Source organism: Anthonomus grandis, chromosome 11 (assembly GCF_022605725.1).
Source record: "Anthonomus grandis grandis chromosome 11, icAntGran1.3, whole genome shotgun sequence".
NCBI lineage: Eukaryota > Metazoa > Arthropoda > Insecta > Coleoptera > Curculionidae > Anthonomus > Anthonomus grandis.
The window spans coordinates 7,871,420-7,895,508 of NC_065556.1; the positions used below are offsets into that span (position 1 = coordinate 7,871,420).

Here is a 24,089-nt window from a genome sequence, read left to right on the forward strand (position 1 = left end):
TTTGCACCAATTTCTATGTTTTTTATGCTCTTTTAGCCTAAATAAAAAAATTACATCGTTGTATTTAATATTTGCGAGAAAATCGCTGAAAAAGTACAAATTAAAACAAACCGCCCTCTAGCGCTCAACAAAATAACTAAAACGGCTAAGTAATTATACCACATAAAAGCCTATCCTTTAAAACAAAAGTAAGCTCGTTAAAATTCGTTAGGCCAATCCAAAGTTATCAAGAATTTTAGATATAAATAATCAACCCTTCCCCCACCTATTATTTGACCGATTAGAAAAAAAAGTTTTAAATAAAAAATGTTTAGAATTTATAATACTTTTAAATGGCAGCATTCATTTCTAGGATTTACTTTGAATATTTTCAATAAAACCTATTTTTTCTATTTCAATGTTGTATTACGCCCCCTAGCGGTCATCATACAAACTTGAAAATAATTTCCAGCAATTTCTCTTTGCCGCTTTTATCAGAAATATTTTTTCCCTACGCTGTGCGATGAGTACTTACTCAGTTATGGCCTCTCTTAGTTGTACACCCGGTACAGGGTGTCCAAATTCGAACACGCTGTTAGGTTAATGGGTTGCTATATAGGAGATAGCGGGGCCTTGTGGTTTTTGCATTGCTCCTTTTTTATGAAACGAAATTTGCTATTGTCAAAAATTTGACAGCTCTCATAGTTTTTATTCTACAGAGTGGTTTTATTTATTTATATTTTATCTATTATATTTAATTGTATCTCCATTATTATATAACATATTTAAAAAGTGAAACTTATCTTGGTTGGGACTTATCTTTATATGGTTTTTTATAGAATATGATTATGTTATCTGTATTATTGTGAATATGTAGGATTTTTAGATAAAAAAATATAATTGTGTTTTTTTGAAGAAAACTCTGTATATTTTAGCACTTGTAGATAGGCTAATTAATTATCTATTTAATGATATACATTACACAAGCATATAATGATATAGATTGTCAGATATGGCCAGGGTTCGTGTACTTCCCATAAAAACCTATAAAAGGAAGAGAGATGCGCTCCTTGTAAGATTATTTTGATAAGATTATATTTTAAGGTGAGATTATTTTCCTCTCATATAATTCTGAGAGAAAGTATTGCACATCAGATAAGTGGGTCCTGGATAGTATACTACTAGTATAGTTCCCTAATCTGATGTGCAGTATGCTACATTGCTCAAAAGAGAATTCAAAGTTTATTTTTTTATCTTAAGATTGTAACACTACAATAAAATAGATACATAAATAATAAAACATCTCCGCGTTCTGTGAAAAAAAACCAATAAAAACTGTTTTTTACTTTTTCAAAATTTTAAATAGTAACACAGATACAAAAAAAGTTCCAAAATCATAAGATTTTCAAATTTACGCTGTAGATTAAAAACTAGAACAGCTTTCACATTTTTAACGACGGCGTACTTCAGATTTTAAAAAAGTAGCATCGCAAACGACAAGGCTCATCTCCCATAGCAATCGAGCCTTTTACATCAAAGACAATTTACATCATAAATGTTTAAATACATCATCTTATAAATTGTCATAAAGTACTGCTATAATAATATTTGAATTTTAACATAGATGTAAAATAGGCATGCAAAATAGGCTAAGGTCAAGAAAATGAAATAATATACGAATAAAATCTATTTAGCTTTTTAAATAAAAAAAAATATTTGACTTTAGTTTAATTTCTTTCTTTTCAAGATTTTATACAGTTTTCTTGTACATACATACATATTTTGCTAGATATTTAATTATTTAGTCCCGGTTGTACAATGGGCGTTCAACAACAGTTCATAAAGATCTCCGGTTCAGCGGAATTAATCCGTTGTACAATGTTGGGTCAAACGATAACCTGCAGTTCATCTTGAACGTCCAATTTGGAGCGTTACCATAAGGTGTTGAAGTGGTAGTCAATTTTTTAAATTCTTTTAATAATAAAAGTAAGGTTCGAAGTTTTTTATTTCAACATCTTCACCTATAAAGTCCACTAAAAGTATGGACTTTTCTTCATCGTTTTAAACGCCTGAAAAAAACAATAAAAACTGTGTGTCTAAAAGTTGTACATTATACGTAGGAATATAGAAAATAACACAATTTTTGAATTTTCAAAAAATGTATTGTCCCTTGAACAAAACTATCTTATTGCTATGATGTCTTATGGTTTCTGATTTATTTGTTTTTTCTTTGGCAAGATGGTATAATCTAATATTTGTGTACCTATTTGCCACAGCTTTTATTAACAAAATTCGGTGGTTGTCAAATACTGACTGATCATAACTATGAACTACTAAATTTGAAAATATGTTTCTGTTCACAAACTTTTTAAAAGTTATATTTACTACAGATACTGCTGAGACCTGCTTTTTTGGACTGGATAATAAAACGTTTTTTATAACTTTTTCAGTTTCCATACATATCTCCAAAACATCTGTTGATGGATATTGAAGTCCGCCTTTATTTTTTTTTATTTATAAAAGAAAATAAGAATAAATCCCTGGTAACGCTTGTCAAAGCAGATACACAGTCTGAACATATAATTTTTTTCTTTAAATAATGTACAACATATCCTGCTATATAGGTAATAATATGCTTAGAAAATTCTGAAAGAGGATCTGGCAAACAATCACGATCTCGGTTAACTAATTTGGCTAACTCTCCGTCAGTATTTTCATCGAATTCAAGAGCTCTATAATCTCTAGAAGTAATATTAATTTGACTTACAGGCTCACATTTTAAGATTGGAAGTTGCTCTAAGGGCACCGCATTTCCACGAAAACTGTAGCGCAATTCCACATGAACCAGTAATTTTTTATAAGCGGATTGAAATTGTCGAGCGGTGGGGTTATTAGGGTTGTTAGAGCGGATAGACCCAAAGAACAAGTCCAAGTGATCTTGAGAAAATTTTTAAAACTGTAAAATATTTGAGGTCACTTAATTTTTAAATAAAATGTTCAGACTGGCTATACATATTTTCAGCCCTAAAAATCCTGTATATCTTGGAGAATCTAAAAGTAAAGTTCCACCAACAAGTGTTTTTAAAAAGCTTAAATATTTATCTGTAGAATTTAAGAACAAATGCATTTTTTCATAATTCTTGAGAGATAAAGGTTTTTTGAAATCATATTGAACTAAATTCATAGAGTTTAAAATATCGAATAAATTGTTAATTATTAACATGAATCTCGCAGTAGCCCCAGCTCCAATGAATTGTTTTAAATGGAGTTCATTTTCACAAAAAGCTAATGCAGTGGCAACACTTTAACTAAACACTTGAGTAGCAAGCTTTACATTCATTTTTTGCTTAGTAAAAGCTACATGTTGTTGCCTTAATTTATTTGCCAAATGAAATGATTCATTTTTTTGTAAAGTAATTCATTCCTTAACATAGTTCCAAGACACTAATTCATCATTATCATCAGCAAGTGAACCCTTTTCACCCAGAGTATTACGAAGCACCTTCACCATATGACATGGATCTAAAAACAAAACAACATCATCGTTCGTTGAGGGATGTTTAAAAAAGGTTTTCAAATTTTTATGGTTCAATCTACAGCCCAAAAGATTTGCCATGGCCAAATTTACAGGTGGGCTATCACATGTCAAACTGACCACCTTTATACCACTTCATGGCATTTTTCCAAACACTGTAGCACAAGTCCCTTTTTCTGTTCCGAGGTCATGCCGGCAATAAGAAAAAAGCCCACAGGAATTTTCCAGTAACCATTCACACAATTTAAAAGGAACACCAAGGCATCCTTAGCAAGAGAGTTTCTTTCGATCCCGTTCCAAGATCAACATACCCATAGCACTTGTCTTTTTCAGAATCCCATTCTGCATGTTGCCGAATAGACATCTCATCGATAATCAGGCTGCATATTATTAGATTTCTCTCAGCAGAAGCTTTTAGCTGTAAAACCTTAAATGATTCACTGGTAAATCCAGGTTCTCCGTTAATGCTTTGGTACCACCGATTTAACGTTCTTGTGTGAGGTAAACACAAACTAAAGGTTTTTCTTACATAATTATATGCGGCTGGGGAATAAAAATGAAGAGTTAAAGCGAATACTTTTAATTCTTCAGAATACTTTCTTGGTAATGCTTTGTTTCTTCCTCTTTTATATTGCCTCATAAATAATTCTTGAGGTCCCCCGCCTAGTTTGTTAATCACATCTAAACATTCTTCTTGCATAAATTTTTCTTCTGTATCTCTTGAATAATCTCCTGCATAGTGCCAATACGTTTTTCTCTTCGAACTAGTTTTCTTTGTAGTGACCTAATCCTCCTTTTCCTCTCCCTACTGACTAGTAATGTTTTATCTAGTTTATTAATTAACTTTCTTTTTCTGGGAGTAATATCACCAGTATCACCTGCCTGCATCATAGTAGATGTCCCTGGCTCTGCATCATTACTAGTTTTATCCCCTTCATTACCAATTGAACCAATATTAAGTGCTTGCTTCACCGGGGGTGAAGTATTTGATAAAATTTGAACACTAATATTTGGTGGTTCAACTTCAACTGCTTTATTGAACTCCTGATTGTCCACTTGCTCCTAAAATTTTAAATTATGTATACATATAATATGGTAAAAAATGAAATACAAAAAGGGGTACTTTTTAGAAGTCATTGGAAATACTATTAATTATATCCAACATCTTAACATCAACAAAATGAAAAAAATAAATTAAATAAAATAAGTATTAGGCACCTAAAAGTTGCATGTTTGAATCCATACAGCATTCAAAATCAACTTATGCTTTCATGTAAAAAAAAAAAGAAAAAATTGTACAAGTGTGAAATTAAAAAAAGTATAAAAAAAATGCTAAAAAAAGGAACATTAAAGAAGATTTCGACTTCAATTCATTCAAACAACAATTTATTTAAAAAATTGTAATTTATTTATAACTTATAACTTTGCAACAAGAGAAAGGTAGGTTCTTACAAAGTAAAGATGAGGTCAACTCGTTAAACCATAAAAATTTTTGTGTAGAACCACTCCTAAACTTTGATATATTTTTTTTGTATTTTTGTGTTTTAGTGTTGGTTGTGGGTATAATAGGTATATTATATGTTGTATATCAATTTCTTATAGATTGTAACAATGGGCTTTTGCTCGTTTATGTATGAATAAATAAATAAATAATGTGCATGCTGCTTAAGCTCGATTTTACATTAAGCGAGCTTAAATTTTGTTGGTGCCCTTACCGGTCAATTTTTGTTTTATTACTTACAAAAATAAGCATTGCCATAAAAAATTAACCACTTCGATATAGCCATTGATTATGTTATTGTTTAGGTAAGTTTAGGTTTGTTATTATTTCCTAAACAATAACATAATCAATGATATAGCCATCATACAACCACAATTATTAACTACTGATATTACTTATACTACCAGAATCACATTTATTTAGATATTTACAGAGTAATTATTTATAACACCTTTATTTATTTATCCGAGTATTTACCTGAGAGGGATAAAGGGTTGGAACAGTATTTCCTCTTAAACGAACATATAAGTTTAAGATAGAAAATTCAATTATGAATAATCACTGTTACTATCTTCCGAGCTAGTTTCACTGTTTATACTAATCAGAATTTGAAGTATCTCTTCAATAATGACTTCCCTATCATACCAGTCCTTGATTATTTTTTCAGTGTGGCAAACCTTAGCGTTCCATACTTCTGCTGTACATTTCTCTAATGATTTTTTCCACATATCCAGTACATTTTCATCTTTATGAAAATGTAAAGAACTTGCGTCTTTATGAAAGAACTGTTTGTAAAACAGAAAAAGGTTTGGCAAAAAACTATTTCAATAGAGCTTCAACCAAACACAAAACATAACAATGAACAGTAAATAAGAAAACAAAACACATCAAATTTCTCTAAAACTCTTTGGCAAGGCAAAGCAAAGTCGAGAACATAAACAAACATGGTTGCTTGTGGTTGCAGACGAAGATCTAAGATGTACAAAGAACTTTCCACAAAATGTACTTAACATGAGGTGTTATTACAGAAAATTCTAAATTAAAACTTGTTTTATTTACAAGCCGTGGTTTCCTTTGTTCATTAGAAGAAAGTTATTTTTTAATATCTAAACATAAAACATATATTATACCAGTATACTTCTATATAAAAAATTTATTATATTTAGTACATTTTTGCGAAAACGGGCACCCTCCCGGAAGGAAATAATCGATTTTAAAACCCGACGGGGAGCCAATGATGTTGAAAGTTTATCATAGACATGCGATCGAATGTTTGTCCTTGTCTAACTCATAACTGTCGCTCCGACTCTAGGTCGAGTATTTTGAAGACTTACGTTCTGTGCTCTTTCTCATTTGATTTGTCTAAAGTAGAAAGAGAGCGGATGAGAAACAATTGTGTTGAGTTGAATGATAATTTAGTGACGTGAACGCAAAGATCCATTGATCCAACTATACCTTATGTTTTTAAATATTTTTTTAACAGAAACCAATCAGAGCAAAATATGAATTGTAAAAAAAAATAAATAAAGTAATTTTTTCTAAATGCAACTTTAAAAGTTATTGCATTATTGCCAAATGCCTACATGATGGTTTTGGTTAGTCACATTAGCGTAAAGATGTCAAATGCAGTGAGGTTGTCCTAGGTATGGAAGTTGAAAACAGGAAACATAATAAAGCATCTTTATTGAGTTAACAAATAGCTTCTTTATTAACTCAATATAGATGTTCTCTCTCAATTTGAGCCACATCATTGAATACATCTTGAGACACACTTGGAATATCAAGGTTTAAGAATTAGAATTGAATTGTAAGGATTGGAAATTGTCACATAGATATGTCCAAAATTGAAAAATTGAATCTACAATTATACCTTGGAAAATGGCAATACATCCAAAATACACCTCAACATTATTATAAGACACTTAGTTATGTTCAAGAATGTATCTATCCTTTGCTCCGTGTTGCTCAGCAATGATTAGATGTTTTCACACTTGTAAAATAATTCATCAACCCACAATACCGGAAAATCACAAAAAAACTACAAAAAGCTATAAAATTAGTTAAAAACAAAAACATGAAGCTTGGTTTGTTTTCTACATTTCCACTTAAAGGGAACATAAAAAAAGTCTCGTCGTCTAATACGACAGTAAAATTGTGATTAATGTCATATTTGACGTACGTCAATAATAAGAATCCGTCGACCATCTTATTCCGCCTCGCCATATGAAACTTTCATACCTGCATAGATTGATACTTCTTAGATAGGAAACTACCATAAGAGTCAATAAAATACTGAAAGCTGATTAACTGGTTGCGTCCTCTGAATCTCGGGGAGTAGTACTAACCGAAAGTGAAAATGGGCTTGTGATGTCATAAAAGCGGATAATTTAAAACTTGATTGTGGCGCCAAATTTGCATTTCGCTCTACTATACCGTGCGCTTAAAATTAGTGGGAAATTCGAGGCTCTTTTAAAAAAGTCCCAATTTCACTCTTTTTCAAGCAGATTAAAAAAGTGTTAAATTGAGACTTTTTTTCTTCCTATATTAAATAAATTCCTTGATTTGTCACTTTTTCTATTTGCGTACTATCATAGAATAACCAGACAAATTCTCTCATTAGCCTATGGTACTATAATTTCTAAAAGAACCATATATTCCTACTAGATACTTAGGCCTCAGTTTCAGAAATTATACAAAAAATATTCACAAAATGTATTACTATATTATAAGAAGAGATTATAGCAAAAAATTTACTGAATTTAATAGTGGTGAATATGAAAGAAATCGTTGATATTTAGAAGTATGGCCATTATGAGTAAGTTTGTCCAGATTGTTATTAAAGTCATATTTTAGCGAGTAATTGCCTATAAGCGTCTTTAAAGGTTTGTTCTCACAGCAGTAAGAAACAAATTTTCGATAAATACACATGCGCAATAGAGTAAAATGCGTTCGCACAGGAACTTCTAATCGGTTTCAAATCAAAAGTTTGATGTTCTTACACAAATTCCTGATCGTGATCTGATAGTCAGACTTGTTTTCGGATTTATTTCAAGCAAAGTGTCAGAGCATTCGTGTAGCCAATCAACGCCGATCTTCGGAATATGAACATAACCTCTAAATTGTTGTTTGTATTTTGTCGTGTTGTATAGTCCTTGATATTCGTTTTGAAAATTGTATTTTAAATTGTTGGATTAGTCTAAAAATAAACATTAAGGAAACAAGTACTTTTGAATCGTCGGAATCGGAATCAGAATTATCTTGATTCCGACACAGACTTTTAAAGAAGATTTAATTGAAGAACGGATAAAGCCCAAAAGTCAAAACTATTTTCATGAAACCGTGTCCCAATTTAATAGAATATAATTTCTCAAGCATTTTAGAGTAAGTCTTGAAGTAGCAAATAATCACACAATCTTAAACTATTAATAATATACAGCTATTTCAAAGTTGTAGTATAATTTTTGTTTTGTTTATGTTTTAGTAATTTTCCCATTTTTCACTGGCATAAAAAAGTGAGGTTATTTTTCTTCTCCACTCAACCCGTATTTGATGTTTGCACAGACGGTTTCAAATCGATCCGAAGTTGTAATATTTTACACATGCGCATCAAGAATGGTTTGGAAACAGTTTCAAACTTGTAAGAAATTTGCAGTGAGAACAAACCTTAAGACATGTCATTTGAGCGATCAAGTAATGACGTATAAGGCGCTTTAAGCGTTTCTAAGGTGTCCGGAGACTGCTCGATATGTCAAAGTCAAAGGGTAAGTCATAGAACACAAATATAGAGAAATGTGTGTTGCCTAATGAACAGATAGAAATTCTGTTGACAGCTTCATTGACGTTGTTGACAAAGACGGGGGCATCAATCTTGGGTGGCGTGAAACTTAAGCTTGATCTGTTGCCTGATATTTAAATTTCAAGTAATTTGCAGTTGCATTACAAGGTTGATGCGTTAACTGACGAGTGATAGGATATATTTAAATAGAATTTTATTTTATTTAAAAAAAACAATATGCTTATCATTTTAGAAATACCCACATTTAATTAAAATCGTTAATTTTAAATGTTGAGAAAAAATAAAAAAATATTAAAACAAGAATTATAGATTGGCACGATAGATATGGGACCAAATTTTAAATAAAAAAAGAACAAAGCTAAATTGTCTTAAATGTTTTATTTTAAGATGAATTAAAATAAATTTAACAAAGGATTTTAAAATGCATAAAAAAAGTTACAATATATTCTAAATGAAATACTGCCAACTGTAAGTATGGTATTAATAAGACCTTTTATGTAAAAAATAGATTTGTAGCAGGTATAAAGCATATTTTAACTGAAAATCCTAATTTCTGGAGTTTCAGAAAAAAATTACCAGCTTTTTTTGTTTCCATAAGTGTATAAAACATGATAAGAAATATGTAACAAACATACCTAAATAAAAAATTAAACATATATATTTTTTAACCATCTATACAATTGCAATAAAATAATATATATCCACAAATTATGGAACACAAAATATAAGCTCTTATAAAGACAGAAACTGAACCTATCTCTTGAAATAAATCTGGCTTCTCATTGTAAATAAGTTAATTAATAATGACTAGATATAACACAAATATATATGTACGAGTTAATATGCATGTTTTTTTCCATTTTATTTTTTTAGTAAAAGCAAATAAAAACAAAATATGACTTTTGATTAGTCACAATCGGGTAAAGATGTCACAAGTCAGTGGGGTTGTCTCCAGTAAGTAGGCAACATGAAACATAAGAAAACATATTAAGACAGTGTATTGTGTATACAATATTATATTCTAATCGGGTTAAAATTAAATCTCCTAAAAGTATTTCATCCTAATGATCCAAAATACATAAGTTTTTATTATTAGTAAGTATTGATTATCACATAAGTTATGATTACAATTAAGGTTCTAAATAATACCTTAAAGGATTTGATATTAGTCTATAATTTTACTTTAAGCTAATTATATGATTTTAAATATGGGTCAGTAAAAATAAAATAGGACTGTAAAAAGCATAGCATTTACTATCAAAATGTCTCAGGTAATTTAGGTATTCTAATAAATAAGATATTATATACTAAAATATTAGCTAAAAAGTTAAGAAACAAAATTATTCTGATTGTGTATCATGAGTATTAAATGAGGATATTCAAGATTTTTGTTTTTTTGAAAGCATTTTAGATTGTCAAATATTTTTCTGTTTTTTAGAATGACCAACACTTAAAGACTGTTGTTGTGGTTTTAAAGTTGGCTTTTGATTTTATACTTTAAATATTTATAAACCAACCAAAACTTTTTCTCTAAATTGACTAAATGACCATGGCTATCTATCCATAAATGTGTATAACTTAAGGTGAATTAAGTAGATTAGGGAAATCAGTTTTTGAGAAGCATGTCAATCTGTTTTCATTAAATTGAACAAATAGGTGTTGTGTGAATATCATTTCTACTTAAGAACCAGAAAAGTGTTTGGAACAAACTCGATAATTGGTGACATTTTTAGTCACGACTTGCATGACAGACAAGATTTTTGTAAGGATGGATTCAAGAGAAATTTAAAAACTCTATGATTTCTGTGACTGTCTGGGCAATTCCAAATATATAAACTACTGAATAAAGGATATTTGCTAAATATCTTAATCTAGATGAAGACAAGGAAAAGGAAATACTTCATATTTTCCCAGTGAAGGTTCAAGAATTAAAACTGAAATGTAAAAAAAAAGTTAAATTGAGAACAGTGACAGATATATCCAAAATAGGATTAAATCTATAATTATTATATCCTGGAAAATGATAATACATCCAAGATACACCTAAAAATTATTAGAAAACACTTAGGTATGTCATATGTCATAATTGAAATTTACCTGTTTCATGCTCTATGTAGTTGCACGATGATTCGATGTTGGCAGGTTTGTAAAATAATTTATCAACATATCAACCCAAGACTCAAAAAAACTACAAAGTACAAAAAGCTATAAATTTACTTAAAAACTTTAAATTGGAAGAAAGTTTTCCACCCAAAGAGAACTTAAAAAAGACAATTGTCAAATACGACAGTTAAAATGTCATTAACGTCACTATTGTCATATTTGATGTACGTCAAAAATTAGACAATCAGAATCAATCGGCCATCTTGGGTGGCGGACTATTCCGCCCCGCCACATTCAACCTTCAAACCTGGTAAGTTCCGTAACCTAACCTTGGTGAATCGTCGGCTAGAAGCGGTATTTCTACCTATTTCTATATATTTGTGTTCTATGATTTCTACGGTTCCTAAAAATATCGGTTTGAAATGGAACGCTCTGGTTTCTTGTTGGTGGATTAGTCTTGTTTTCGTTTGTTGATATTAGAATATTAGGTTAAAAATTCCATTTTTGTATTATAGGTACCTACTATCATTTATAATACCCATAATGAATGCAAATGCAAATGCAGTAGGTATTCAGTAGGTATATTTGAGCACCTGCTCCTGCAGTGATGAAAGCTCTAGTAGTAGCGATGATGAAGAAATAGTCCTGTGCCTAAGTGTTTTTTTTTTAATCCAACACATCCGTAGGAATAACCGAAGATACCAAAAAAAATGATCGGTCGTTTCGGTTGACATTTGCAACCAATTTTTTAGGAACCGCGTTTTGTAGCCGAACCAAATTTCAGATAACATATGAGTGAGGTTAGGTTTACGCTAGTAACTTTTTTCTTTTTCGTATTTCCTCTTGGGCAAATGTCTGCCCTTAATAAACATTTTGAGGGAGGAATTAATTTGGATCTGATCCTAAAAATGTATAAGATCGGATTTAGATTCAAAACGTTTTGAAAACTTAGGACAAATGAGTGTTTTCATGGTTTAGGTCAGTCTTCGAAACGAATTCAATACCGATGAAAGGTATAGCTAATATTTAGACTCTAACAGCTGTTAGACATGACGTCATTCGAGCGCAACCATATGATGACGTAACGCGTAAGATATCGTAAGGCAACCGAGTAAGGCGATTACTCGCTAAAATATGACTTAAATAAAGGTAATGAAGTTGAAGGCGCTGACGTTTGATATGTGATCTGTCACGAACTTAAAGACATATTTTAGCGAGTAAGCGCCTTTAAGCCGCTTACGGCGTCACCATATAAAGCGCTTTGCTAGTGGTCTCCCCAGATCGCTAATAAGCTTGATAGAGAGAGAATAGAAGAGCTATTCAAACAATATTAAACAATAAATTGATTTCAAATTTTTACGCCAGGTACTTTTTTCTTTTTCATGTTTCTTCTTGAGCAAATATCTTGTCGTTATAAACGTTTTCATGGAGAATTCATTTGAATATCGTTATGATCTAAGTCCGACCGTAAAAATGTTTGAGTCTAGATGTTTTGAAAACGAGACAAATGTGTATTTGTCTCACTCATTCAAAACACCCATGAAAACGTAGCAAATATTTAGGCTCTGACAGCTATTAGATATTACGCCATTGGAGTGGAAAAATATGATGAAGTAACGCTTAAGGCTAATCGCTAAAAAATTAAATGAATTTATTTTTTTCAACGACATTGTTTTCAAACCATAGTCTAAATTAAAACATATGTGCCAGACATTAAAATTGTTGAAATGGGTATAATAAAAACCAAATTAAGTATTAGGATTCATAAGATTCAAATTTATGAAAACAAATACTTTTGTGGTTTAATTCCATTTTTTTATTTAGTTATTTTTTAAAATTTTTGGAGAATAATATTAGCTTAAATGATAGTGATAGCGATGCGGATTTTGCAGCAATATTTTTCAAAAGTCAGGAGATGAAGATTTTATCGTTGATTGAATATTTGGGAAGATACGCAATCCTGTGTTAAAAAGTGTACCCGGTTGACTATCGGATTGCCGTTTAGTTTCGGGTACCGTGTGGTGCTGGCGCGAAGCGTCAAATCTAGGAACGATTTATTTTAGCTGCGTGGACTTGGCTTTTGGCTTCTTTGAGTCAGGTTTTCTCCGTTTACGCGGCCGTGTTGGATATTTTTTTAAGACATGGGATGATGCTGCCAACTAAGTTTTTACTTTTTTTTTTTAACATACAACAAACACAGTGGTGTCATTTAGGTGGTCAAGTGATGAGTGATCTACTTAAGGGTGGAGACATTGAAATTTCTTAAAAGTTAAATTTTATAAAGAAATAATTACTTACTTAAGTTTTTGAGACAAAAATTAATACAAAAATATATATATATATATATATATATATATATATAAAGCTATTTTTACAAAATTACCAACAAAGTTTAATACAAGTTATAATTCCAACAACAAACATTATGTTTTCTCCATTTTGTGTTCAAGAGGATCAAGTTTTTAAATAAAAATCCTGTTGCACTTAATTAACTAAAAACTAATATTCAAAAAATATGTGGAACAAATTTTAAGATATAAGCAGGTTTCACGTAAATATTATAAAAAATAATTGAAATAATTCATAAGACTTAATACCTATGGTAATATAACTTCTTGATCAATAATTTTTTGTAAAAAGTAACCCATATTGTCATGTGATTCGATATCTGAAAAATTGTGCAGCGTAGTGAGATCTGTAAAGTAAGGGGTTTTGAGTGAGGATGTTAATAGAAATAGAAAATAGGCCACATCTTAAGTTTTAAGTGACACAGGCAAATTTTCAATTACCATTTGTTACAACTATACTTAAAACTATAAAAAGATACAAAAAAACTATAAAAAGATAGAGGTGGTATAATTAAAGAAAAGTTGAGCAATATAGTTTCCTTTTATAATAAAATCCAAATACTTGCTAAATTTTGCAAAAAACTGAAATTTGGGAAAATCATTTAAATTTTTTTCTGGCGTTATTAAAAAATATATAACAAAAGTATTTATTAAATGAATAAATAGACACCATTAAATTTAAAATATGACGTTCTGTCTTTAAAGAGCCTTCATCAACTTTGTTTTTCTTTTTCGGCGCAAAAACAAGCATGTTGACCATTTGCAGTTTTGAGTAGCCCTTTTAATTACCTTTTTAATGAGGTATCTTGTATTTCGAATGAGGATTTATGGTCACCCCTATAATATTATATACCTATCTCTCTACCGCTGTTTAAAGTTTAAAGTTTTAAAATAAAGAGCTGTTTAAAATTTTAAAATTCCAATACGGCGCCCATAAGAAAAACCAACTATTATAATGGAAAATGTATACAGGGTGACCCCTTTGGACAGGCTGAGATACATTCCTGGACAAACTTATCGCACCACTGAATATTTTGTCAAGAAAATTTAAATAAAAATAAATATCAGTTAAAACAGTTATATATCTTTTTTCATACAAAAAGCAGAACTAGAGAAAAACTATGTTTATGTTCTATCATGGAACATGCTGCTTGTGAGGAGTGGGAAAACATTCCGCAGAAAAGTTTTCAAAATTTGATACGAGGAATACCGCGAAGACTTCAAGCGGTCATAGAGTCACAGTCAAGCAGCTAGAGGTGGCAATATACACGATATTAAGAATTCATATGGGTCTATTGTTTTATTTTTGCATCAAAATTGAAGTTAGTGAAAATCGATGTTTTTCCTTGTATTGAATTAAGTTAATTACATTTCGTTTTGGTAAATAGAATATAATTTTTTTTGTTAATAAATAAGTTAACAATGCTTATTATTATTTTTTTTTATCTTTATTAAAAAAAAATCTGTAAAAATCAAGTGGTTCGATAATTTTGTCCAGGAGTTTATTTCTGGGGAACCTAAGTTGTTATTTACTTTAGTGTATTGCTTTCAAATAATTTGGCTAGATTATTAACTAGGTTAACTGATCGATAATTTTGAATTTTATTTCGTGATTCGGCCCTATGAATTGGATATATTAAGGAGACTTTAAAGTGTTCTGGTAACTTTTCGGTTTTAAAGAATGGATTAACTATATGTTGTAAAACAATAAAAGGGTGAATTATCAATAAAATCCTGCTGATTTTTCCGTGCATCCCTCGACTATCTGATTTTATTGATGATATATAATATAAGTTCCATGACTGACACTAGTTTTAAAAACAAGACAAGCTGGGACTTTGGTTTGCAAGAAGTTAAAATTAGTTCGAGGAATGAGTTTATATAGGTAATGAAAAGAATAGGTCCCATTATATTCCTTTAAGAAACGCTGATTTTAATTATTTCTGGGAAACCTAAGTTGTTATTTACTTTAGTTTAGTGTATTGCTTTCTTGAGAATAAATAAGTTTTAACGGGCACTTTTATTTCTTGCTCTAGTTCTGTACAGACATCCACAAAGTATTTGTTGCAAATGTTTGACATCACCAGAGGATGTTGGTCTTGTTCATCCTTAATAACCAATGTATTGCTTTTTTGCCCTTGGCTCCACCGGTTATCTTATTTATGATTTTATATACTTTTTTTATATCATTCTTGTTTCTATTTTTATTTTGTTTTTGTAAAATGTATACTTTGTTATATTTATTAGTTTATTTAAATGATTTCTATAAGCTTTGTAAGTGTTTGTAATTCATGATCGTAATGTTTTTGTAGGTTCTTCTGCAGTCTATCCCTGTACATGTTTAATTGAGGCAATCAGTCCTCTTGTTATCCATTCCTTCACTTTCTTTTTAGTGTTTTTAAACACTTCTATTCTCTCAGATGCCTTCATAATTTTTGAACGTAATACCCAATAAAATAAGTAACTCATAACAGATCTAAGTAATAAAATACAGCAAAAACTATTTTTGCATGATTACTTAATTAAAAATTAAGACTTTATCTCATTCATGCCACCCTATTTAAATTAAAAAAAAAAATTCTATGATTATAATACAAAAAAGTAGCAAATGGGGTATCATTGTTTTGTGAATATGATTTTCTATTGAAATACATACTACCATACCAAGTGTCCCATATAAAATAATTGAATGTTAAAATATCCTCTTATTAAAGATTGCTTACCTTTCCAAAATTTGGGAATAGCCGCCTTATGCAGCATCGTTCATCTTGCCACTATAAATGAAGTCTTTATTAAAATTTTTTTCACAAATAAGTCTATTTTTTAGTAAAACCTCATCCACAACATATATTTCCTGGTTTCCACAATTATTTATCCACTCAGTGAGTATTTCTGTTTTTTTTGGAAGGAAACTTAAAAAACTTATAATATTGTTTGTCCTTTTCTTCACGTTACTGCATCCACGATAAACGCAAATATTCATTTTAAGTGACGACCTATTAACAAGTTTTATTTAAAAATAAGCAAAATAAATCTGCTCAATTAAAAGTATTAAAAAATAATAAAGGAAATTCAAATTTAATAATCTAGGTGTGTGCGAAAACTCCTAAGCCTGTTCGTCCGCTCCCCAGACAATGAAATGATACGCGAGATTTTTAAACGAGACCGGGGCGCGCTTCTTGTTGCGCCATCTATCCGCCAGCCGCTTTTAGTGATACGATTTTGCCCGTAAGGTTGCGCATCTTCATCTTCCCATATTCTCAATCAACGATTATATTACTGCTTCATCCGGTCTGGATACCGGCATGAATAGACTCAGCTTACCACCGGCTAGGGTTGGGAAGGGTCTGGGAATTGGTTTAAAGGGAAGGCACGGACAAAGAACAACTACGTAATTCACATATTGATTGACTGGGTGAAAGGTGACGTGGTCCGGCAACCTGTTGCGATAGGTAAAAAGCAGAAAATTGGACATGTGTCCAAAATAAATAATATCTATAGTCGAAGTCGTTTATAATAGTCAGTGACGTCAGAAAAAACCAACAAGCAACACAACTAGAGTGGCTTAAAATAATATTTAACTCCCTAAATACAAAATCCATTAAAAGCCGGTGACACGCGCCTACTCCAATTGTGTGAACTCAGTGGCTGTTGTCATAGGCCCGCCTTGCTCGCATAAAGCGCGCAGTGGTGACAAGTATATTGCTCGTCCTTTTCTCTCTTGTTTCGCGGTAAATGGGGCAGCGAGATAAACAGTCATTACTTTTAACAGAATGGCAACGCCTATAAACGCAGAAACATGCTTTCCTTGTTATACGTTGATTTGATACATCCCATGGGCGTGTTTGCGGGTTTATTGTTTATTTTAGTGTTGTTGCAGTTGCTTGCGTTATTATACGTTATTATAATAAATAATATATATTAATATATATTATAAATTTATTTTATTACTTATAATATTATTAATTTACGGTATTTTTCTTCGGTGTTTAATACGGTGTTTTTGTTGTTTTGTTTGTGAAATTTGTGAAAAAAGCGTATTTCAAATATTAATTTTTAGTATAATGGAACAGGGAGAAGCTTCAACTAGTCATGAACCTCCTCCAAAAAAAGTGAAAAAACATTTAACTATGGGCCAACATGCAATGGTAAAAACTGTATATGAAAGTATTCGCGCTCAAAATCCCGATTTATGTGCCGAAGACGCAGCAAATTTGTGCGGAAGTTAATTATGAGAAGAGAAGAAAATTATGTCCTAGGACAGTTTTCCGATCGCTTAAAGTTAATAACAAGAAGCAAAAAAAGGAAACAAGAGGTAGAAAGAAAATTGTTCTAGAGGATGATATAAAATATATACTTCGCCGCAAAGTGCACAGTTTTTTTTTTAGAAATGAAATGCCAACACTAAAGAAAATTAAGGCTGAAGTAGATGATGATGATTCCTTAACCAAAATATCCCTTGGAGTTTTAAAGCGAATATTACGCGGTTTAAACTTCCGGTATTTGAAGCGAAATCGCAAAAGCTTTTTATTTGAGAAAAATGACATTGTGTTGTGGCGAAGAAAATTTTTAAAACAAATACGTGACCATAGGCTTAAAGGGAATAAGATATATTATACTGACGAGACTTGGTTAAATGAGGGACACACTCGCTCAAAAGTATGGCAGGACTTAAATGTCACAAGCTCACGGCAAGCATTCCTTGACGGGTTATCGACAGGCTTGAAATGTCCTTTCGGTAAGGGCCGTCGTCTGATTATTACCCACATAGGTAGTAACTCTGTTTTGGATGGCGGGCTTAACGTTTTCGAATCTAAAAATGACGTATTTGAAAAGTGGTTTTCATCAGTATTACGGCTTGTGGAACCCGGTTCGGTGATCGTTATAGACAATGCGCCGTATCACAGTCGCCGAGTAGAAAAATTACCTACGTCTGCTTGGCAAAAAGCCGACATAATAGACTGGATAAAATCAAAAGACATCCAGTTTGATGAAAATTTGCTAAAAGTACAATTACTTGATATTGTCCGGGTACATAAAGACCGATATATTAAATATGTTATCGATGAAATGGCGCATAAATGTGGAGTTACTCTATTGCGATTACCTCCATACCACTGTGAGCTAAATCCGATAGAACTTATATGGGCGCAGATAAAAGGTGAAATTGCGAGAAAAAATACAACCTTTAAATTAAATGACGTTAAGCTGTTGTTAAGTGAAGCTATTAATGGCGTGACAGCAGATGATTGGAAGAAGTGTATTGGGCACGTCATTAAAGAAGAACAAAAAATGTGGGACTTGGATACGCAAGCTGAAGTTATGGTTGAACCTCTTATTATCACTCCTGGTTTCGAAAGTAGTGATAGTGACGATTCTTGGACCGCATCAGATAGCGAATGACTAATCTATCATAGTATACTCGCTACTATATAAGTTTTATTTCATACAGTTCTACCTGAAAGAGTTTTAGGGTTTGCTACGCTGATTATTTACTAAAAATTCTACCCGTAATTAGAATAATAGAAAAGTCATAAATAGGTTCTCGAACTTGCAATGCCTTTATTTTAACATTTAACACGACGTTTCGGTTGGTAGTATCCCCAACCGTTATCAAGTGTAAACTGTATCTATTTATTACTACTCTACCAATGTCTACCACCTTCAAAAACAGAATAATAGGAATTATATATATAATAGGAATTTATAAATATAGTAAAGGTACTAAGCCCATATGTGAAATTCAAATCATTTTATCTTTTAAAACTAGAAACTCTTTAAGTAAAATCTGTATTGTTGTGACGAATTCATAATGAGTTACTTATTATATTGGGTATTACGTCACTTATAGCAAAAATCAATTTAGAAATCTTTTATCTCACACGCTCAACAATTATTGAAAAGAAGAAGAAAATAGACTTATTCACGTATTTAAAAGAAATATGAACTTAAATCTGTAACGATACCGTTCGATATATTTAATTTAATTTAAGTTCAATAAGTTTTAAATACAATAATTTACTTGAGGTATAATAGATTTTTTTTATATACCTAGGAGCTGAGGTTCAATCTATTAATCTCTGAGCTCGTTTCTTCTTTTCAATATCCTACCTAACTTTGTTATGAATATTATAATTAAAAAAACGATAAAATACAACAAGAAGACCTACTTTTTTTAAAAAATACCTAATTTGAAAAATAAATTAGAGAATGATAATAATTTGGCAGAACGTACAACATTAAGCGTTAATACAATTTTAGAACTTTTAACCTATTGTGTCAAAACTACTTATTTTCAATACAATAATGAATTTTATCAACAAAACTTTGGTATGGCTATGGGTTCTCCTCTTTCACCAATTTTAAGTAATATATTTATGGAAAATTTTGAATCTGAAATTATTAATACATTTGATAAAAAACCTAAAATATGGTGGCGATATATTGATGATATTTTTTCAATATATCATCATAACGAAATAGATCTTATAAATTTTTTAAATTACATTAACTCAAAAGAATCTACTATAAAATTTACTCTTGAAAAGGAGGCTGATGGTCAGCTTCCTTTTCTTGATATTTTAATTAAAAAGGATTTACAAAATTTTGAAACTAGAATTTACCGTAAACCAACTCATACTAATAGATATCTTAATTTTAATTCTAATCATCCAATAATGGTAAAGAAAGGAGTGGTAAAAAGTTTATATGATCGTGCACACATTATTTGTAATAATCAATATTTAACAACTGAAAAAGATTTTATTAAAAATATCTTAATTCAAAATAATTATCCCAAAGAATTTTTAGAAAATTGCTTTAAAGAGTTTGATAATCCACGTATAAAATTGAATCAACCACTTTTTACGACAAATCTTATTTTACCATTTATTCCAGGTTTTTCTGATAAGATAAAAAGAATTGCTAAAAAATTTAATATAAGAACTATTTTTAAATCACAAAACACATTACGATACTTATTAACAAAAACTAAACCTTTCAATGAAAATGAATTTAATAAAAATGTAATCTATAAAATTCCTTGTATTTGTGGTAAATTTTACATAGGTGAAACCTGTAGACCATTACCAAAAAGAATTAATGAACATAAATCTTACATAAAAAACAATGAATTTCAAAAATCAAAAATTACACAACATGCATTCGACAATAACCACAGAATAGACTGGAATGCTTCCTCAATTTTAGCAAAGGAACCAATTTCAAAATTACGTAAGCTAAAGGAAAGTGCATTTATAATGTTAAATGAAGATAAATGCTTAGCTACTTGTTCGGTTGATTTTCATAATACATGGATTCCTTTGCTAAAGAGAGAGGTAGATCAGGGTATTCTCAAAATTAATTAATGATTTAAAATATTTGATATTCATGTATTTTCTATGATTAATTTACATTAAGATCACACCCCTTTAATTTTTAAAAAAGTAACCTTTGAAAATTTTGTTATCTTTCAAAATAGTTTGTCAAACTATTAATAAACCGTCAAATCATATAAAAAAGTATATAAAGTATTTTCGAATTAGGAAGAAATTTTGATGAGACTGGATTACTGAAAATTTGAAAGATAAGTATATTTTATTTTTAATTTAATTTAATTTTACTTTAATTACCTTGATAACGGTAGTAGATATAACTACCGAAACGTTGGTTCAAATTAGGTATTTTTTAAAAAAAGTAGGTCTTCTCGTTGTATTTTATCGTTTTTTAATTATAATATTCATAACAAAGTTAGGTAGGATATTGAAAAGAAGAAACGAGCTCAGAGATTAATAGATTGAACCTCAGCTCCTAGGTATATAAAAAAAAATCTATTATACCTCAAGTAAATTATTGTATTTAAAACTTATTGAACTTAAATTAAATTAAATATATCGAACGGTATCGTTACAGATTTAAGTTCATATTTCTTTTAAATAAGTGAATAAGTCTATTTTCTTCTTCTTTTCAATAATTGTTGAGCGTGTGAGATAAAAGATTTCTAAATTGATTTTTGCTATAAGTGACGTAATACCCAATAGAAACTCTTTGTATGAAAGAAGCTGGAGATATGAAGTACATATTTACCTCTTTATTAATATCCCATTATAATAGGCATTATAAATAATAACTAAAGAGAAATTGTTGCCGCCACTGAATTTATTTCCCTCTTCCCTTGCTTCACTCGGCGCGCCCTAAAGCTGAAAATACGTCACTGACTATTATTTCCGTCTCCTAGTATAGAGGCGAATATACGTATAAATGACGGTAGGTAATTGAAATGCAAATTTTGTATTTTGCATGCTTAATTAAGCAAATATCCTTGCCTTCGCTACGCCTAAAAAATGTTTGTTTACTTTGAATAATTTTTTAATTGTTACTATTACTATTAATCTATCAGCTCCGCCACTGCACCAATACTTATTCTCCTTTTTGACACACATCATATGAAATGTGAATCATATGGTCTTTGTTTATTTTCCTGTTTCTGATAATTCCTTTTATCTACAAAAGAAATTGGGCGTAAAAATTATTACATATTTTATTACGATTATGAAACTCTTCATTAAGTGTTAAGTAGTGAGACAAATAAATAAAATACTTGGTGAGTTATAGTCAATTATAAACATATAATAATATTGATACTATATCATTTTTATCCATTGTGTTCAGTTTTTTTATTTTCTGTAACCACTCAGATAGTTATTCTTATTCTGTATTATCTGTGTCATCACTATTTAGCTTAAGCCCATTCCTGGCTATTTTACCACCTTTTTGATCTGCTGATCTAACTTATGCTAATTTCTCTAGAAAATATTCATGACCAATATTAACTAGAAATTGCAGTCAGATGCAGGCTTTAGAAAAATAACCTGTATTTTTGTATTATTAACTTAAAACTACCTGTTTATAAAATATTGGTAATTTTTGTAATATGGTCATTTAAAAAATATTGAATTAGGTATTGATAATATTGATGAGATCAATTATTGGTATGAACTCAATGTTATCATTTTATACATAAGCAAATCTGTGGTGAATATGTGATAGTTTAGATTCTATAATAAAGTAGTGTATGGAGTATATAGTATAGGTTTGGAGAAAATTCTCATTTTGTTTCTTGTAACATCAAGATTTCAAATTTTTTTAAATATTTTTTAAAATATAATAAAACTTAAAGCACTGTCAAAGTGAATTTCCTGCATTATATTTGTTTTAAGTAGGATTATTTTTCAACATGTTTAGGTTTTAAGGAATTATCTGCTTACTTTGAAAACTCACCCTGTACCATTCAAATTTTAAAATTTTCTTTTGTATGTGAATTAAGTACTAGATTTTCTAATCAACAATGTAATGTGTACTTTTCACATAAAGTTTTAATAACATCAAACTTAAACATCCTTTATAAAGTTGAATTAATTAAAAATTTTAGAATTTTAAAATAATTAAAAATTCCAATCAGGGCATGCTAACATGGTTTTTGTATAGATGTTTTGTATTAGTAGATCAAACTTTAAAATGTTTTTGAAAGTGTTTGGATACCTCAAATGGCACAGTACATTTCTTATAGTAAAATTCCATAAACACAAAGAAAAGCATCATTTTTAGATGTTGAATAAAATTTTATGGATGTGGTTAATTGCGATCTAGAAATCAGCGCAATAAGAATGATTAATACTTGAGACATGCTGCATGTTTTGGTTTGGCGATGTCTACAGAAACATAGACTTTATCCATACCACATCCAACAAGTTCAAAGGTTGGAACCTGAGGACAAAATTTGGAGAATGTCACTTGAAATCAAAGGATATTTAGGTACTGTATAAAGAAAAACAGTATGTAAATATTGTACCTTAACACATTCGTGACTCTCTTTACCTGCAAAAAGCAGAATTTTGTCTTTTTTTTTCCAAAAAGACAAAATTCTGCTTTTGGCTACTTTTTCAACTACCTTGGGGAGGGTAGATAGAAGAGAAATTGGAAAGCAATTACAAGGCTTATTCAAATTCCCACCCTTATGAAGAGGGATAACCACTGCCTCTTTTAAACATGAAGAAAAATGACATGCCAGGAACTATTTATCTAAGAATCTAAGGCATTCAATGCAAGTAGTAACTTATAGATTAGAACTAGTAATAGCACACTAAAATTCTTTTCCCAACACAACAAAATAATTAAGAAAGATGATTTCTTCAACTCAACAGCCACTGTAAGTTTGAAAGGTCTATTATGAACTTAAGTTTTCCTAGTTTAATTTTCACATCTGAACGTCACAATAACACTCAGAATAATAACTCACTGAACTTCACATTCCACCTTAGAACTCTTAATTTAAGTAATGTTACTTTTACAGACAATGAAAACAGTATGTTGGATTTAGGTTTAAATTACAATTTTTACTTCTGCCTCAAAAGAAGAGACTTGGAACTGTTGGTGGTTACATGAGAAAACAACTTTACCTTTGTGAATGACCTTCCATTGAAAAACATACTTAGATCCCAGACGGCTCCATATATTAACAGCTCTGATAGGTGAAAAGGCTGTTCCCACTTAAGTGGACCCCCTGGTCTTAGGAATCTTTACAGAACAAGATTATTACTTATAACTTAAGCAGACAAGGGCGATTATTTTGTGATCTGGGATGGGGCTCAATATGATAAAAAGGTTGAAAAAATGTCTTTAGATAATTTTTTTAGTTATCAATTCCTGTCCTACTGAGAAATTTTTATTTAAATTCAAAAATACACTAAAACAAGTAAATACAACTTTAGAATATTTTAGGAAATACATTTAAACTGACCCCTATTAATCCACCTATCCCTTGTTCTA

General features: G+C 30.3%; 1 protein-coding gene across 4 annotated transcripts in view; it reads left to right on the top strand.

Annotated features, from left to right (window-relative positions):
• Nucleotides 1-21,469: 21,469 nt before the first annotated feature.
• LOC126741996 (high affinity cationic amino acid transporter 1) overlaps nt 21,470-24,089 on the top strand; it is a 50,959-nt gene continuing 48,339 nt past the window's right edge. For 3 of the 4 annotated variants that reach the window (XM_050448517.1, XM_050448520.1, XM_050448519.1), the window contains exon 1: nt 21,470-21,527. In XM_050448517.1, coding sequence (XP_050304474.1) covers nt 21,522-21,527 — 6 coding nt within the window. In that variant the 5' untranslated portion in view covers nt 21,470-21,521. Of the gene's footprint in view, nt 21,528-21,696; nt 21,865-24,089 lie in introns of those variants that run through there. The other variant, XM_050448518.1, reaches the window with a different exon arrangement.